At 45.0% G+C, this 18,750-nt stretch overlaps 1 protein-coding gene across 3 annotated transcripts in view; it reads left to right on the forward strand.

The window, feature by feature from the left end:
• Positions 1–18,750, forward strand: part of LOC149329217 (potassium voltage-gated channel subfamily KQT member 1-like) — a 156,657-nt gene that overhangs the window by 98,408 nt on the left and 39,499 nt on the right. For all 3 annotated transcript variants that reach the window (XM_089560148.1, XM_089560150.1, XM_089560149.1), the window contains exons 5-7: positions 6,172–6,298; positions 17,435–17,513; positions 18,261–18,357. In XM_089560148.1, the coding sequence (XP_089416274.1) occupies positions 6,172–6,298; positions 17,435–17,513; positions 18,261–18,357 (303 nt within the window). The remainder of the gene's footprint in view (positions 1–6,171; positions 6,299–17,434; positions 17,514–18,260; positions 18,358–18,750) is intronic.

An 18,750-nucleotide genomic window follows, 5' to 3' on the forward strand; every position in this document is an offset into this window, starting at 1 on the left:
AACTGTTTTCGTGCAAAAACACAAATTAACATGACAGCGCGCAACCTCTCATATTCGTCTGTGTGCTCGTCTGAAAAAAGTAGAGCTGAACTATCTTTTCAGAACAAATCCTACCTTTGGGCCCCTGCGCGGCGGTCAACTTTCGTACGTGGACCGTTCCCGATTGCTGGCGCACGCTTCCAGTTGACTTTCACGGTGTTAGTGTTACAGCCCTAATTAAGTGTAAACGCCGTTGTCTGGGCGTTCGAAGCCTGCCGTCATCACCCACCCCTAACAGACACCATTCTGAAGGCCTCCACGCACAACCCAGCCACCCTAGCCACCCACCAAATAGCCTCACCCATCAACACACCCACTTCCATCTTCAAAGAGCCCATGGAGCACTCTAATGAAAACGCAAAAGCGAAATCAATTCAATGGCGAATTGGTAAGCCGATGTTTCTAAAAGTAATTGTAAATGCAGCACAGCTTCCCCCAATTTGTCACATCGCAACGTATGATCGCCCGTCAATGTTTTGTTTGATAGAGAGCTACAGATAGTTAATTTATCAGGATATGAAGCTTCTGTCTGGAAGACGACATACGCGGTGCCTGCCAACAGTACGACGGTAAGCCAATATGTTTGGCAAGCCAAACCATTAAAAAATACAGCCCATTAAAAGACAACTTCTCGTGCGGAAAAAAAATGGCTAGGGTTCAACACGGCTGAACCTAGCCTACAGACTGGAAGTTTGATTAAGTATGGTCATACACGAAATCAGTCTAACACAAAGAGAAATCAGTAGAATACCGCATATGTTCGGGTGGCTTGTTTAAACATGTTTGCTCTTTGCGGTATGGGATATCAAACGTTGTAACGTGGCAAAGCCTCTTCTTCCCGGTCGAGAAACTCACTGCGAAGCGTGTCAAGTATGTTCGAACTCACCGCGCTGCAGTCTTAGGTGAATCACAGCCGATCACACTCCACAAACGTGGCCAAACGGATTCTGCGCAGTCTCTGCGAAATTAGTTAGTCGAGATCACACACTAAGCCAGGCGGATCGTGTGATGAGTTAGCTGCCGGCTAGAGTCTTCACTAAACATCGGCGAGTCGGTTTCGTCTTCACCGATGGTCGATGCAGTGGTCGAAGTAGACGCGGAGGCAATGGCAGCGACCACTACCGGCTGCTTCTGTCTGTTGACATTGCTGTCGCTACTTCTCTAGACGAGCCTCTGGTCCTTATTTAGTTTTTGCTTCAATCTTATTACATTTCCTCCCTCTATCCTTCACCAATGCGTTCTGTCGACTTCTTGATCATAATAATCATCAGATTCAATCAGCCGTCAACGGCACACAGCCGAAGCACTGGTTGCAGCGCGCTACTCCTCTATGGCTATCTGCGAACGTCAAGCGACATTTCGCGCTTTTTATTATCTGATCAGATGAACGTCGAGTCACGTTGTTCAGCGCAACTGCGCGGTGAGCGCTGAATCACATTGTTCAACGCAGTTGCGAAGGCTAGCGAACGCCGCCGGCTCCGCACACCGCACCTGCGCCTGGGCGCAGCAGTCTTATGGTATGACGTCACAGCCACAACCCCGTTCCGCCACTCGAAAGTCATTCTTTGAAGCAACATGAGCTCAAAGTCTTCCCTGGCGCTCTGTGGCCACCCTTCTTTTTATGTACTTTTGCCCCTCCTGATTGTGGTCTGCAGTGTTCTATAAATAAATAAACAAATCACAAGCCACGCCGGCTCTAATATCTGCAGCGAATTCCACTGACGTGGCATGGCAGCTGTCTGATCAGCGTGTCTTTTGAAGCCACGATATGCCAGTCCCCCTAAAGATCGGTACTGGAGCGATGAATCAATCCTGCAAGATTAGTGCGCAGCCCCCATGCATTGCGATAAATGATGTCTGGTGGAAGAGGTAGCGTCACAGACTGTCTTCCTCCTGCAGCTGGGCATACTACATGGCATCCGATAAGACCGCATTTTTATCCCAATTTTTTTACTTGTAGGGCTCTAAATTGTGCCTACAACACGGCGTCACGGATGTCTCAGTGCAACGTCGTTTGTAACCTGCACAGTTTGTGACATGAATAGTACGCGGTACAAACATGTCAATTTCTGCCCTAGTATCGGTCCTTGGATATAAAGCCGTATTCACTTTAAATATTCATATGGCTCTCTCAGTCACTTATGTTGCGTGTGCAACCAACGAGGATACCTTGTTGCCGTCACAAGGATGCAATGACAGTTGTCATTGCCACAGCATTGCCGTAATAGTAGTTGTCACCCGTTGACTTTATGGTTTAATATCTCTGCCAACCGCATACGTTCAAAGGTCGGATGCTAGCTGATGATATAGCAAACTACGAGATTGAAATTTCCTACTCTTAGCGCAGTAGATACGCATTAGGAAATGTTTCTGGGCGCTATCAACAACTGGTAGCTCCTTTTTAAAAGTGGAGTCCGCGTTTCCAACCTAAAAGAGTGGGTGACTCCAAAGGGAACCTTGAAGCGGAACCTTGAACCTTGAAGCGGAATTTCCGATGGCAGTTAGAAAGCATGATTTGCGGCATGAACGTTGCGACATGAATAAAGACCTTAAGTTATGGCTGCCCATGCCTTCTACCCCCATTTCTTCGCTGCCTAGCATAACCCGGTTAAACATGAATCCTTTAGTCACTTTTATCAACTGTCTCCGAGCGCTCACTTTAAGGGATTACCATCATTGGAGAGAAGGGAGCTGTGCGCCAACTGGCGCGTATTCTGCGCATTCTTCTCCGGCGTAAAGTGGGAAACGACGGGTTCGGCGGCGTCGCGATTGCTTGTCGCCATTAGTTTTGCAAAACAAGGTGCATCAGTAGGCTAGGTACAACAATGTCGACAGAATCATACGCCGCAGTCGCTCTGTATTGCGACTGCTGGGTAAGGTCATTGGAAAGTAGTGAAATATAAAACAGGTGCTTTCAACCACATGTGGACATCATATTCGAATGGTGAACGCGTAAGAATACACACACGTTCGCCAATCTTTTTTCTTCTGTTCAACCAAGCTGGGCACGCCTTCGTGACCTCCGCTAGTATGGCCGAACGATTGTGAACAGCTCAAGAGACGGTATTGATGTTCGATACCAAACGATATGGTACTATTTATCTCAACTGTTTTTTTTTATTTTCATGCATCATTATACCTGTGGCTGTGCAATGGTATGCTTTAAATTTATGGTCTCATGCTAGACCGCTTGTTAACTTATCGCGACTCAGAAAACTCTCTTCGCAAGCCAATTGAAGCTTTCTGCTCAATACCTGCAATATATCTTCGCTGTCTAACTCCCTGTCCACAAACGACTAAATAAGGACCATGCGGCTAGGACAATGATACCACCTTGTTCTACCCCATCATTCTTTGAGCAGGCTCGGGTGCGTGCTTCACCTATAAGCTGGCATAATACACACGATCCTCAATAAAGCGTCCTTGACTCCGCCTCCATTGATTGTTGCGAGTTCAGAGAAACCAGACTGTTGACGGAGTTCAATGGACGTCCTGTTCCTTCGGGACTATTGTTCCAGGAATTCAGGAGTATGTATTTGTGCAGAAACAGCGAAACATCAGTTTCACAGTTACTTCAGCAACGCTCTCGGCATGTGGGGCCGGTAAATGACGTTTGCTTGAATATGAGACGCGTTCTTGCGGACGCAGTAGCCTCTCGAGGGGGATGGCAGTTTTCAAAGCGGCCTACAAAATTGAGGAAGCCACGTTCCCCATCTGAAGAGATTCTGGTGCAGCTGAGCACGAGAGTTGTTCATGCATTCAGTCAGCACGATATTATGCTATTATACTCTGCGTATAGACCGAACATAAGCTTATACTGTGCGTATAGTCCGAAAAATTGCCGAAGAAGTTAGTCATGAAGTACGGAGATTCTTAACTGGTAATTGTGCAGCTGCCTCCTGCGCAGGTTGCACAAAAAGCTGCAATTATCATTGCACGCTTTCTGCAGTCTAGGCAAAACTAAGCTTCACACCACTTCCAGTGAAGTTTGTAGAAAATAATTGAGACCCTTCAATTACCTAGACCATGCTATCATAGACAATCCACTGTGTCCTAGGAAGCGGTTATAGACGTAAGACCGACTGCGTCTCTAAAGGCTGGTAGCTTCTGAAGTGCCTATTGCATTGTAGCCTGTTCTGGTTAAAACAGACGCTCCTTAATGGTTCCATTGCACTTCCATTGCATTATTAAACCGCAGCGCCCTTTCATCGCTAGATCACAGATGCCCATTATTCTGGTACTACGTCATAGCCTACTCTGTTTCGCTTTCTTCAGCTGATCTTGATGCGACTATTAGTAGAGTGAATTAACGAAGAACTCACGAGTACTTGCCACTTACGCCAACAGATATGTCCTACCTTTTCCTGAGACGATGACCGGCAGTCTCGGATAATGGACCGGTAGACATTCAGAGTGGATACTAAACTTCATTTTGTATTAAAACGTTGCATCATCTTGAAGAAAGACGGCGAAGGTTCAAGTCGAAAAAGAATTAATGACTCAAACGGGCCCTGGATATTTCGTATGTTCTCGTTTGACTTAGCGCTCCATGGACATAAAGTTCCTGGCTTGAATCTACATATTTTAGTGACGTCGAGAAGAATTAAAGAAGCAGTGACGTCGGCATCGCTTTTTGCTACCTTTCCTGCAGATTAGTTTGATCGCAACATTTGTGGCTGTCTTTCGCTAACACTAAACAAATGATAAGTCGAGTTTTTTTACAATTTAAGCATTGCAGAAGAGTTTTTTCTAGACACAACCTTGGCTTCCCGACGAAGTGTTAACATTGAAGGCCAGCACGGGACTTTTTAGCACATTTATGCGCTGCTGTGTGGCATTAAAACAACTCTGGTCGTCATTAGAAAACTATTTTAACCAACTCACACGGGTTTTCTGCTGTTTTTAACGTAAGGGGAGGTAAGTGCAACTTGCGCCAAGGAGAGTTGAAGATACTGCGAAGACGTACGTGCTGCATTTTGGCATTTGTTCCTTCTCGACTCATGCGAGCATCTTTGGCTACCCTTTTTAAAGGTGGTAAGTGCAGCAAAATCACGTTCAACTCTTCCTCCATGCCTGCGTGCGAGGCTCCACATATAACTGTTATGTGGTTGGTTCTACAAAAAATTGTTTCAATAAAACCGAGCGCTGCATAGCACTGCTGCGTAGCGCTCTAAATTGATAGAACGCAAAGCGCCTCAACAAACACCTACTCCACGCTTCATCGCACTCACTCAAGTTGGCCACGTTGACAAAAGATAAGGTTTGAACAGGCGAAAAGGTTCGTTGGGTGCAACTTACGACATGCCCGTGTGAACAGCGCCGGTGACGTGACTTTGCGCAGTGACGTCAACACAAGCATTCAACCATCCGAGCGTGCGCCACTATCTTAGATCTCTTGACAACTTGATGCTTCCCACTGGCTGAACGACGACCGCCCCCCAGGTCTAGGGACCCCTCCTAAAGTTTTTAAAGGGCGGGCCCTTGACGCTAGTCCCCACTGTCTCCTGTAAATAGCCTAAAATAAATTTTTTCCATCACCACCACCACCTGAAAGTTGGCCATGCTGGCGCAATGAATAAATGAAAATGTGGATACAGGACGACGTAAGGTTGCAATCCGGTTTGGCTTCTACTCATAACTTTCGTTCTGAAAAATCAAAACCTGCTCCTCAGTGCCACTTAACTGCTACGCTATGCCAGGATTCAAACTCTGCGCACACATTTTGAATAGAAATTACAATCCAGACGTGACAATTGGCTGGCATCTGACCGTTTGGACGGGTACGTTTGATACCCTAACTGCCCTCACAGAGCTACAGAAATCGCGCCCATTTTATCAGTTTCTACGTTTTTATAGTTGCCGTTCTTCCTGCTACTGCACCTAATACACAGGCGCAATTGGTGGGACGAAGCAAGTCATTGAGATTTACGCGTGCCAGCATAAAGAGTTATTTGAACGAGTTGAGCGCAGTTCTCCTAAGAAACTGCAAAATAAACAGAAAAGGAAAACCTGCATGAAGTGCTGAAAGACCAGAGCGAAAGAAAAGGAAAGAAACCGACAGAAAGAACAACACGAAACACAAAAATAACAGCGAAACGTTTTCGCCCTCTCTTTTCTACTCCCTTCTTGCAGGAGATTTTTCTCGTCGTCTTCTTCGGAATGGAGTACTGCGTGCGGCTCTGGGCGGCTGGATGCCGGAGCAAGTACCTGGGATTCTGGGGTCGGCTTCGCTTTGCGCGAAAGCCCATCTCCATCATCGGTGAGTGCGACGACATCATCCCCCCCCCCCCCCATTTTCCCCTTCTTTCTTTGAGTCGAGAAACGTGCAGGGAATGGCGCTCGAGAAGCAACAAACAGTAGCGAGGAATTCAGTGTACGGGTCATTTAAGCCCACTCTTGTTGGTCATATAACACGCTCTTGTGTTCTCGGTGAGGATGGTCAGAATGTAATGGGGAAAATGCGGCATGATCGAAAAGCACCGCTGGTAATGTGTCGTGGTCTAAGCGTGGTTGTGCTCGAAAACGCTTTTATGCGAAGCATACTGCTTTAGCTACCATTTCAGCCCTTCACCATGGTTACGCGCCTCCAAATCACGTGATACATGACGTCACACCACGTGACACGATGACGTCACGACAGTGGAGAAACGGGGGCCCACCTCGCGCCGTCGCTGTGGTTGTGCGCCTCCAAATCACGTGATACGTGACGTCACACCACGTGACACGATGACGTCACGACAGTGGAGAAACGGGGGCCCACCTCGCGCCGTCGCTGTGGTTGTGCGCCTCCAAATTGCGCGACACGATGATGCTTCGCATTCTGCAGGCTTAACCCAGTTAAGCCTCAGCCATTTTTTCTTTAAGTACTGCACCCGAAAGAACCGAGCACCTTGCTACGAGAAAGCTTGTGCCCATTGAGAAGACGGTGGGCACCAGGCAGCGCTATGGATCAAGCCGCGCGCCTGCCACCAAGCGCTATATCTACTACAAAAGGAAATATAGTTCAACAGCAAATACTATTCCAATGGAACTAGTACCCAGTAATACTGCTTTTACTACTACTTCTACTACTACTATTATTACTAACAGTACTGCTACTAATATTACTGCTACTATTATTACTACTACTGCTAATTCTACTGCTACTACTACTAATGCTACTGCTACTACAACTACTACTAATGTTTGTGATCACTGTCGCTCAGGACAGTCTCGCCGCTATTCCTCTTCGCTGGTTTCTTCTTGCATTATAAGAAGATGAGTGCTAAGACTGCCCCGAGTATATTTAAGCAGTTCAAACATCGCATCGATGAAGGCATACCTGTCACAGATTTTATTAATAGTTGAAAAGAGTCTTAGAGTTGTCTCTGGTTATTACAGCGGTAATTGTTCAAGAGTCAAGGTTTTCTGAAGAACACCAGTATGTTGGTCCAGAAACCCGATTCTAAAAAAAGTATGAACTTCAGTTTACATTAACCGGCCCCGGATGGTCGATAATAATTGGCTGAGTCTAATCAAGTTCTAACTCCTGCCGCGTAACCATCCATTAGTTATATCCATTATCCGTTAGCCTTTTAAAACACCACCAAGTATGCCTAATTCACCCAACATACAAGAAACAATGTATCTCATGCGGCGGCGCCGCTCAATATATTATAATTCGCTGGAAGCTTCATCATTACAGCTCGAGAAGCGAGTTTTGCTGAAGTCATTAAGATAATGCGTTAGAGATTTGCAGGGCAGAAAAAGAAGGCAATAGGTTGCGCGATAGCTTGTTAGACGTGTTACGCTCACATTCAGGCTTTTTTTTTTACCCCAAGTGTTTCGCGTATTAGCTCGTAAGAGGGGCTCTCTTATTAAAAACTCCCTCATGCAACATGTCGGCATGCTTTTCCAAGAAAAGCTCTTCTACCGCTCTTCTACGGCTCTTCTACGAAAAGCTGACGCCAGTATGTGGACGTAAGTGTCCCCGTCACAAAAAGTTCGCAGCACTTGCGAAACGCGTTGGGCAGAATTGCTTGAAAGAACAAATTGCCGCATTAATTAGACGTGAAAGGCAGTCATGAATCGGGCACAGAGTGTTCCAACAAGCTGTATTAAGCCATGGGGAAAGCGACATTTTCAGCAGCGCTTTACTGTTGATGATTTTCTTGTAAGATGGCACGATTTGGGAGAAATAAGAAATTTCAGCGCCATTGCATTTGCGCAGAACATTGTAAAAAGATAGGTGGTACGTTTGTTGTTAGGTTGTCTGTTGTTAGAGTGTAGAAGTAAATTAGCGGTGTTCGACGAAAAGGTTCGAGGTTAGGGTAAACTTGTCTGACCAGGCTGAGATGTGTCAACGTTATTTAAAGAGAGGCACAGATAAGCTAGTTGATTTTAGAGCATACCTATGCATCCCTTGCGAAAGAAGCATAATCCTATAAAGCGTAGGAGTGCAGTAGCCGGCAGAAAGTTTTACTTCAAAGATTCATAATACATGGCGCTGCGTTGCAATGAACAAAAATGTCACCGTCCTCTCTTTAATTCATTCTTACTTGGAATTTTTCGCCGCCTGCCGTCATTTATTTTCCTCCTTTTCGCTTTCGCAGTCTTCTTTCTTTGGTCATTTCATTCCATACTTTTATTTTCATTCGTTTGTTTCACTTATCACTATTTTTTCTTTTACTTTCTCTATGATCACACGATATGCAAACAGCAGACTATTACCTAAAAAAAACTTTAAAATAGCTACGACAGACTGATTTTGGGCTCTGTGCAATATATTAATCGCGTTGATTAAGTTTGTGGTGCTCTGAAACAGTGTACGTGCCTCTGTCATTCCGTTGCAAGTATATACCTGAGATCTATCTTCCTGCTCTAGCGCACCACGTTTCTTGTTTTCGGCAATGGTCTGCAGGCCGTCCCGATGAAATTATTCGTAGACGTAATATGCTGTGGCTGATACTGCCCTCTTAAAATGGTTATGCTTTTTGCGCTGCGTTCACTTCTTTGTCAGTCGCTGGAGACAGCAAGTGCACCACATTTGTGAACCGATAACCGTAGTTGCCACATAGCTAAGAGGGCGGCATTAGTGACACATATATAGAGAAGAAGCTGGCACCATGTGAATGCTTAATAACGTGCAGCAACATGGCGTACTGAGCAGTGTTGGTAAGTATGCACAATGCAGTTTTCAGTGTTGTAAGGAATATTCAAAGGCGTTGCTGACACATAAGGGAGAACTGAGGTAACACGGCCCGTAGAAATGCATGCGAAACGAGTATCTGAAGCAGTGTTCGGATTTCACATTGCACATTTGATGTCGTACCTTCGTTCACAAAAAGAGACTACATTCCAAAATATGATACCTAGTACGAAACGTGGTTTCAAAGGCGATGAGTTTTTAAAACATCACAATGCGCAAGTGCCAACGTTACTCCCGAATTGGGATGCCTAGTGAGAAAGCGGCCCATAGGATCGGATGCATACCTCTGTAACAATTTTCTCATTTCACAATGCACCTGTGAAGACATCCGGTCGTCTCAACTTCCGAGTACTTAAAATAACTGAAGGAATAAGTAAGTGTACAATGTCATTTAGCAGCTGACAATTCTAAAAAATCAAGAGAAATGTGTGTTGTGATTCCGGACAATCTCCTGCCCTCTTATCGTATAGGCCTTTACTCAACTGGTTGTTTCTTTGATTTGGACAAGGTTCTCCTATTCCGGTCGACAAGAAAAGTTCTGGACACGTCTTTGAATTGGTAGAGTTACGACATCCAGAACTTCTGGAGGTGTATGCGACTGTTTTCTCGACGTCTTACGTATGTTGAAGTGATAAGGAAAAAAGACGAATTTGCAAGATTGTTTACAGGGTTGCCTTCGAAACCAAGGTTCATAGGGGATATCTGTTATATTTACATTTATAGTTTTGATTAATTTATTATTATTACTAACTAAAAGCAGAAGAAAGAGCAACCACATGACGCCGGTGGGATCCTAAAACATGACCTTCGAATTTCGCGTCCGGTGCTCTACAGACTAAGCTACGGCGTGGCTGTCCAGTCTTCCTCTTTAGGGGATATTGATGCGTAGTGTGAGCGAACCTTGAGAGTTATAACCAGCGCTACCTTCGTCCACAGCGGCGGACGTAGAACGTCCTGTATCACCGCCAGTGCTGCGTAGGAACGTGGTCCAAAGGTGAGGGCGAAAGCTGTGCGAGAACCCTCTTAAGAGGGTTTTAGCACAGCCGTAGGTAGCATAATTATGCCACCTACAGCATCAAGACTGTCAGATCCGAGGCCCGCGGTGAACTATTCAGCAGACAAGGGAATGGAAATAGGCACTCGTAATGACAAATTACAGAAGCCAACTACAAAAAAAGACATCCTTTTAGCTCTTTGGTATCGGTGACTATTCGCTTCCGTCATCCGTAATTTAGAGAACGACAGTTCACGTTATAATGCCGTCGAGAAGGCAGTCCCGCACAGAAATCAGACATACCGCCCCCCGAATAATTTCAAACATAAGTATACTGCTGAATTTACTCGGGCGCTTTTTTCAATGCGTTCTTTCCGTTCGTACTTCGACTAGTGGCTTCTTGTTCCCATTGTTCGGGGCCATGAATAATATTCTATTAATAAGGCAGATAGTGTGACGCAATTGGCAAAACTAATGGCAATGAATGAACTCTTTGCTTATCGTGCGTTTTATTTTGTGTTCGCCGCCTCACCTTCAAGAGAATATACGGATCCTTCACCAGTTAGTGGACAGATTTGCATCATAGGGTGTGATGATTATCTAGTGGTGGAGTCCTGCTACTTTTCAGAACGATTTTATAGAATGAGTTACGGATGGCTAAAACAGAGCATACTTGGTTTCTAAAACGAGGATTGAAAAGCTGCTCTCTACACCCAACAAAGTCGACCTCTATGAAGCTGTGAAGCTCATGGCAAGTTAATTTTTACAACTTCCAGCGCCATTACTGAGCCACCGATATAAACAGCATCACATGGCTGTCAGTTCACACAAATACGACAGATTCTCAGTGGCTAACCCAGAATCTTGTGAAGAGGCTAGCTTGGGATCAAAAACTGGCAGGCAAGGAAATATACTGCAGGCTACCGGGCGCCGCGGCTCCCGTGTGGAGGAAGTGTTTGCAGATGGAAAATATCTTCCCTTGGCTCATAATACCATAGCAAGTGACACTTTAACAGTTCACCGTGTATCACATACCTGGCTACACTGCTGGAGGCTTTCACCGCAACAGAAATGAAGCAATGCTTAAGTTTTCCTGCATAAATTGGTAAACTTCGCGGAATCTAAACATACAAGCAGATCTTGTTAGCATCCCCTTTGAATTGAGGCGGTGGTTTGTGACACCTCATCTAGTGAACTGAAGTGACTGTTTTTTTATTTGGCTTCTGTTGTTTAGTTTTGATGGTTTAGCCATTGTCTTGCATTTTAGGCTACCTTAATCTTCTAAGTTGAAATATTTCGATTTCAGACACGGGTCCTCCAATTTTTGCGTTTATTTGTCTCCACCATTTCTCTGGTATTTTCTTGACATTTTGTGCTCCTGATATGTGAATTTCTTTTCTATTATACTTGATACCCAGAGCATCTTTCATGTCCGCTTGAATATATATCTGCGTATACCTCTGAAGCACAGCAGAACATGTTGAGCGTTTTTTTTTACCCTGCACCTGCGTGCAACATAAATATCTCTTTCTTCCTACCTGTTTTTAAAGTGCCTGATTCTACACAACCTCGTCTAGCCGTAGCGTTAAGGGCATAACTTCCCGGACACCCTTTCCTTCTGAATTTTCCTATTTCGAGCTCTGTATTCATGCAATGATTCTTTTGTTCCGAATTCTTTTGTCTCCAGAGACTTTCTTTTTAGTTTTTTGTAACTTCCTCTTCTTGGTTGCTTTCATTGAGCCCTGTTGTTAGCTTTCTAGTGCTTTTCCTCCAGACGCGTTGTCTTCTTTTATTGCACAAATACTGCAGGGCTGTCCACCTTTGTCATCCAATGTTCGTGCTGTCTTCGCGAACAAAATTTTCTTCTTTTTACTACCCGTACTTCAAAGGACGACCAATTCATAACCCTTGTACAGCTCCGTTTGTTGACATTCCATGCGCCCCTAGATCCAATATCTCAACCGTTCTTTGCTTAATCATTCATTCTGGGTAAGTCATCAGATTTCGAGAACTGAACTGTGTTCGCAACGGCTGTCCCGGGAACATGAAAGCTCTCCAAAGCCCTCGTATTTCTTTACATCTACTCTGCCCGCGTACTCCTCTATACATCGGTATGGCCCCGTGACTCTTTCCTTTCATCTTCAGATGTTCTTCGGGCTCTCTAAATATCTTCTCCCTTCATTTGCTCAAGCAAAAGACATTTGAATTTCTATGCGCATGGTATCTCACGTTTCTGTATTCATGTTGTTTCTGTCCTGCTATCGTTATATAGCATAACGCCGACTTTTCGACACTGCATTTCGATCCAATATTTACAGCTTCTCTTCCTATTCACGGAGTTCTTTGAAGTTTTGTGGTTTGTTTGGGGGCATAGTATACGTTGCTATATGTTGTGTATATGTTTCCATACGTTTTTCATATGTCTCAAATTTCTGTTTGAACGACCACTATTCCTTTGGGAAGGCGGCTATAGCAGCAAATAAAAACGGAGGCCCCAATAGGTAAACTACGGAAATACCACTACACCGATTATCTGGATACAGTAGCATCAGTATACTTTCCGAAAAGCAGAGCACGATACAAAGGTAATTTAACACGTGTCTTCACCAACAGAGAACGTAGGTTTCCAATTTAGAAAACGAACTAATGCTGAACTATGACACCTTTTCATCCATGGGCCCATTTGCCATGTCAACGTTCTGAGACGCTCACGCAGAGATTGCTTTCAAGAAAAAATCACACTCTTCGACACGGAAATTGCTGCGGCACAGTTAAAGCACTCCCTTATTTCACACAGCGCCTTTGGAACAAATTAGACTGAAATAAATTGAAGGACAAGTGCAAGATTAAACAATGACACCTTTTATACGAAGCCTGCATCTCTTAATCACTCCCACTTCCTGGTCATTAAAGTCCAACATGTGACAAGGCTGCTGGCTGGGAAAGCAAAGAGCTTAGAACTGTGTTTCTTTGCCGATGAGAAATGATTATGCATGGATTACCGAAGGTTACCGCGGAAAAGGACGCGCTATTAAGCCGGCTCTTTGGACAAATGGGCAAAATTCAGGGGCAAGCAGTGCTTTTTTTTCTTTGTTCTTCGTGTTGTCATGCACTCTGGCGCTGTTAAATCCTGAAAGGATGCAACCTCTAAAAGACCATCTTAATTACGGGTATAAGGGAATCCTCTCTTTCTGAATGCTCCTCTCGAACGACCGTTCCTTCCTGCGTTCTGCGCCGTAGCCGTCGAGTTGCCGGAGTAGTCGGCGTAGTAGGCGTGGAACAGTTGCCGTGGTGGCAGGCAGTAGAAGAGCGAATGCCAGCAGCCACGACGAGAGCGGAAGAACGGATAACCAAAAAGTGGCTGCCAAGAGAAGATCCGGGAGGATGGCTAGCAGCGTAACACACCACCTGCTAGCAATAGCAAATGGCGTGAAAATACGTGAAAAGCCACGCTGATATTTTGTATCATGATTATCGTAATTATGTATTCATTTCTTGAAAGAAGCGCCCAGATTGCCTTTCTACTCAGTGAATATGTTTTTAAGAGGGATTTATGCGAGTGTGGTGTTCAGGCCGGCATTCATAGAGCAAACTAACTTAAGAAGTGTACCCTGAGAATCGTGAAGGAAGAATCATAGCGGGGATCGCTTACTTCCTCTTAATTTATTCATCCCACGAAATTAAAGTAAAATGGCAGTTTCGTGCCACTACCGTATTTATTAACGTGTATACGGAGTAATCGGTTCAATCCATGAAACCAGTGTTCTCAATTTAAGCGGAAAGAATAGATTTTTCTGCACAACATCATTGTCGCATGAGAGGCAACACGATTAAACCTGGCAGCAGTTGCCCGTGAAGAGAGCTTAACGCTTTATGAGCAGCAGCGTTTTTGTAGCGAGAGCTATACTATGACAGCTCTTCGAGCATTCAGCGTGGCACTTCTTGAGCTCCGTGGCCTTGAGCCGGTTGGTCACGTGGTGCGGAGCAGCTGCTGCTGCCGGCGAAACCGAGCTGCAACAGCTGTGCGCATGCGCCGTGTCGAGGGGGGGGAGGGGGTAGTGTAGAGGGGGAGAGACGTCACAGCTGTATACGTAGGCGGCTCGGCGGACCTCTCGCGTCACTCCAGGTTTAGCAGGAGCTAAACCACTGCCAATTTTTATTAACGTCATTACCGTACTGTGAGTAATAGGTACCGCTGTAAGCTGCGAGAGAAATGTTGAAGTGAGAGCTTCATCACGATGCTTAAAAATGAAGATCTACATGCGGAATCAAAATCTCGTATAGCCGACTTTCAAGCACGCTGTTCGAGCAGAAGTTAGGCGCATTTCATATTCCACACCTTATTTTCTCATGCAAAGATATTCATGCTTCTTGCCCAGCTACTTCATTTTATTTTTACTTAACTTGAAACCCTTGAGATTTACGCCCATGGTTTTTTAACTGCCTTATCGGTTGCACACCGCGCGCTCAAGTTTATTTTTAAGGCATGAGTTCTCACGCTGTCCACTATGCCAAACACGCCCCTGCATCTGGATTGGCTGAGTGTGTCCTTGTGGAGGTGTAGGCATAAGTTTTTATGCATATGTGGCTTTTAACCTGAGATAAAGTTAAGTTCTGAAAATAGGTTTTCAGGTTCAAACAGAGGTTTTTAGGCATAGCATTGTTAGCAGTGCACCGCATAAGAATATAGCTAAGACATTCTAACTAGTAAGATGGTTACCAAATTCTGAGTAAATTTCTTAATCTTTACTCTTAGTCTCCTTATTTATAGAGAGGCATGCAGCTCACGGTAAGTAATACCAATATCAGTTTCTAAGATTCCTGAAACTAAGTTACTCTTGGCGCTGTGGAGAAACAAACTTTACCTACACTGCGCCAAAATACTTGCGGTTTTGGAAACCTTGCACTCGAAACAACCATTCCAGTGCACGTAACTCATCGAATTAGCCAAACTTTCTTGGGCCACAACGCATAGGATAACTGGGTTTTCGAAATTCCAAAAGCTGATATTGATATTACTTGCGGAGAGCTCATGCCTTTCAACAAATAAGGAGACTAACAATAATTATTAAAAATGTAATTGCTTAGGGTTAGCTAGCCAGCACACTACTTAGCACCTGTCAGTCATACTCTGGTGCGCTGCACCACTGACAGTGTTGTGACGAAAGAAAAGCTCTCTTCTGAATAAAACAGCCTTTTTTAAAGATTTGCAAAAGTCTTGGGTGAAACGCCCGGTATCATGAAGGGGGAGATCAAGGCAAAAGGGTTAGGCTAAGTTGCTTGCTTCTGCGTGCGCGTGTCATACTCGTGCTCGGTGGTTACGATTACGTGCACGGGGGGGGGGGGGGGGGGGGGGGCATTTTCGGCGTTACGCACGAATCTGGGAGAAGACGAAATGCTGTTCTTTTCATGTGAGCCCGAGCTTTCTTGGAGATCCTTTTAGTTTTACGATTAGAAATTCAGCCTTAATCCAAGGAAGCCAGGCACGCTATGAAGAAAACTTGGCGAACCTTCATTTCTGCCTGCGTCAGGTAAATCTAGTGGAAACAAGAATATATAACTCCTCCTGCGGGCCCTTGCCTTGATATCTTCAGAAATAAATGTCAAGGTAGCAACAATGAATATGCAATGCCTCCTGGCGTGGATTCTATGGCAGGTAATTCAGTACACATTGTTCAGCCATTAAAGTAAAGCGAGTCAGTTCGGAAGGAGCCCTGGTGTAAAAAAAAATATGTGACAGAACGTGCATGCAAGCCTTCTCACACGCATTTGCGTGACGCACTCCGGGTATGCACTGACGACCTCGAAGCCATCGATTTATTCATTGATCAAAAATATTGAAGGCATGTGTGCTAGTACAGCGAACATAGAGATTGATTGTAACGTAGGGCGGACATCAATGCGCGAAAAAATCTTCCCAAATTGCAGTGAGGCCGTGTACCACAGACAGATCTCTTTTTCGCGTTCGTGCTATTCACGAGATCGCGTGATGCGGACAGGCACGCGAGAGTGACTTTTAAAGTTTCTGCGTCCTCGCCATATAAGCCATGGGCACGGTACGTCCGGTTGAGAACTGAGTGGCTGTTTTTTTAGCGCCTGAGAAATATAGAAGGTGTCGAGTCGCCGTCTGTGTTTCCATTCCATATGTACTGCAATGAACTGTGTCCTCGAATTAACGTGCTGCTTCCATCGATGCCATCGATGGGGTTTTCGTCGGCTTTTTCGAACAATATTCACAAATGAAATGATGTCCAGTTTTCTAACACAACTTGCAGAGAGGCGGCGTAAATTGAGATTTACTTTTTAGCACCATTTTGCGATGTTTGGCAGTTGGTTAGCAACCTATATTGAGCTTTATTTTTAGCATAATTTTGCGATGTTTCACAGTTGGTCCCAAATATATGCCATCCTGCTCGCTGTTCCATCCTGAAGCTGAGACTACACGTTCCACCACCGAGTCAAAAGCACGATTATTATTACTTATTCCGTGCGCATCCAGCGTGCCTCTCTGGGGTCGAACATCTTCTAGCGTGCCGAACTTCAGTCGTAGGAATCTGCTCAAGCATTTAGTACTCCCGCCCGTCACCGCATGACACTTGACGCGGAATACACAGAATGACCGCGAGAATTTGTGAACAAACGGTCCAACCAACTGACTTCCTAAAACCGCTAGCAGCAGTCTTTGCGTGCACGGAAATTTTTTCAGAAGACAATTTGCAGAGCTTAAAAAAAATAAGCCGTCTCGATCAACATGTCCGTGCAACATTTGAAATGAACTGTATGGTTTTCTCAGCGTTCCAATGAAAGTATCCGCTTTAAGTTGCGTGTCGGTTCTCACTGGCGCTCGACAGATGGCGTTACTTGGGAATGTCCAAGAAAGGTGGACTTGCATAGCCTCTCGCTCAGGAGGTATGACGAGAGCAAATCTTTCGCCGTGGCTCTGCGCTGCATAAATTGAAGCCACATCTCTTTATTGCCTTGGGTGCTATACTCAGTCGCATAAAAAAGCGCGTGAAAACTTACATCAGTCCGCTGTATTTGCTATAGCTATTCAGAAAGAGGTAAAAACATTTTTTTTTTACTACATCAGCGATGCAGCGGCGCCAATTTACAGTTTATAGTACTGCTTCTTGTGCTGAGTGTTTGCATTTGATCGTGTGCTATAAGAAGCACAAAATATGTTGCTGCGTTTTTTCCCTTGTCACTTTTTCCAGATCTCATCGTCGTTGTCGCTTCTGTTGTGGTCCTTGTTGCTGGCTCAAACGGCCAAGTGTTTGCTACCTCAGCCATCAGGTAAATTTTCCTAAATATTTTAGATTGTACATTTAGTGCTGGGCAGTGTTGGGCTGTTATTTTAAGCTCTCGTAAATAAAGCTGTTAAAGGATTCAGTGAGCGTGTTGCATCGATAGGCCACGTCGTCTACTTCCGCTACGCGGCCACCAGTATTAAGCAATTGCAGGTGATGCCACTGCATTATTGCTAAATGCACTCAGTACATAGTACACTAAGCTCTGTAGTTAAGGTGCTTGCTTCGAATTCGTTCGTATGTTCCTCGTTTGCAACACCCTTAAGCTAAGCGTGGGGACATTTGGACTTCCCTACGGCTTCAAGCAACATCTATCGCAGCCCAACAATTGATGTGTTTGCGGGAACAGCTTTAGCTTTCTCAACTAGCTAGCAGTTCTTAGAGAACGCTGAAGTACTGTCATTATTTTTCCCTCAAATTTTCTCCGTTGCCAACGAGTCAGTCATGAGCAATGACAGTATAGTTTCTCCATGTGAGTGTATCAATTTTTTTTTCAAGGATACAGTACTCCTGGGCAGGTTGTCCCGCTGTCTTTATTGAGCTGTGCTTTGTTTTTGGTGGCTCCAAAGTACAATGAATCACAGATAGGCTTCGCTGGTATGACGAAGGCCCTTTCTGTTTCACTATTATTATGTCTACTTTAAAAACACAAATACTTGTCTGCCATGTTAACAGAGGTTGATCGAAGCTTTCCGTCAGCCCTTCCTGTGCCATTCTCTTGTTTTGTGTGCAGGGGAATCCGTTTCCTCCAGATCCTACGCATGCTCCACGTGGACCGACAAGGAGGCACCTGGAGGCTGCTGGGATCCGTAGTGTTTGTACATAGGCAGGTGGGTGCCGAACGTAACGCAGTTCATGAGAAGCGACTAATCTCGTAACACTGAGTGGCTGTTCGACACACGCTCTCAAATATTTAACATAAAAGCGGTGGTACAAACTTTTAAACACGTCGGCAAATATAGCCGCTTGCGCAATAATCGGCGCCGCGCTAACCCGAGCTGGAATTCAGGCTACCGCCTGTAAGATCAGTGCCACGTGATGGTTAAGAAGTGCTTGGGACTGGGCTAGTTGGAACATCTTCTCATAAATGCTGCGCTGCTTAGAGAGAGAGAAAAACTTTATTATGGCAAGTGTGTTAGACCCCCTTGGGTCCCTGGACCACCGCACGGTCCCACTCTACGTCGGAACGTTCATGTGGTGTTTGTCCATGACGTCGGCACCCC

The sequence above is a fragment of the Amblyomma mixtum genome, chromosome 9 (assembly GCF_055824585.1).
Source record: "Amblyomma mixtum isolate Tamu chromosome 9, ASM5582458v1, whole genome shotgun sequence".
NCBI classification, from domain to species: domain Eukaryota; kingdom Metazoa; phylum Arthropoda; class Arachnida; order Ixodida; family Ixodidae; genus Amblyomma; species Amblyomma mixtum.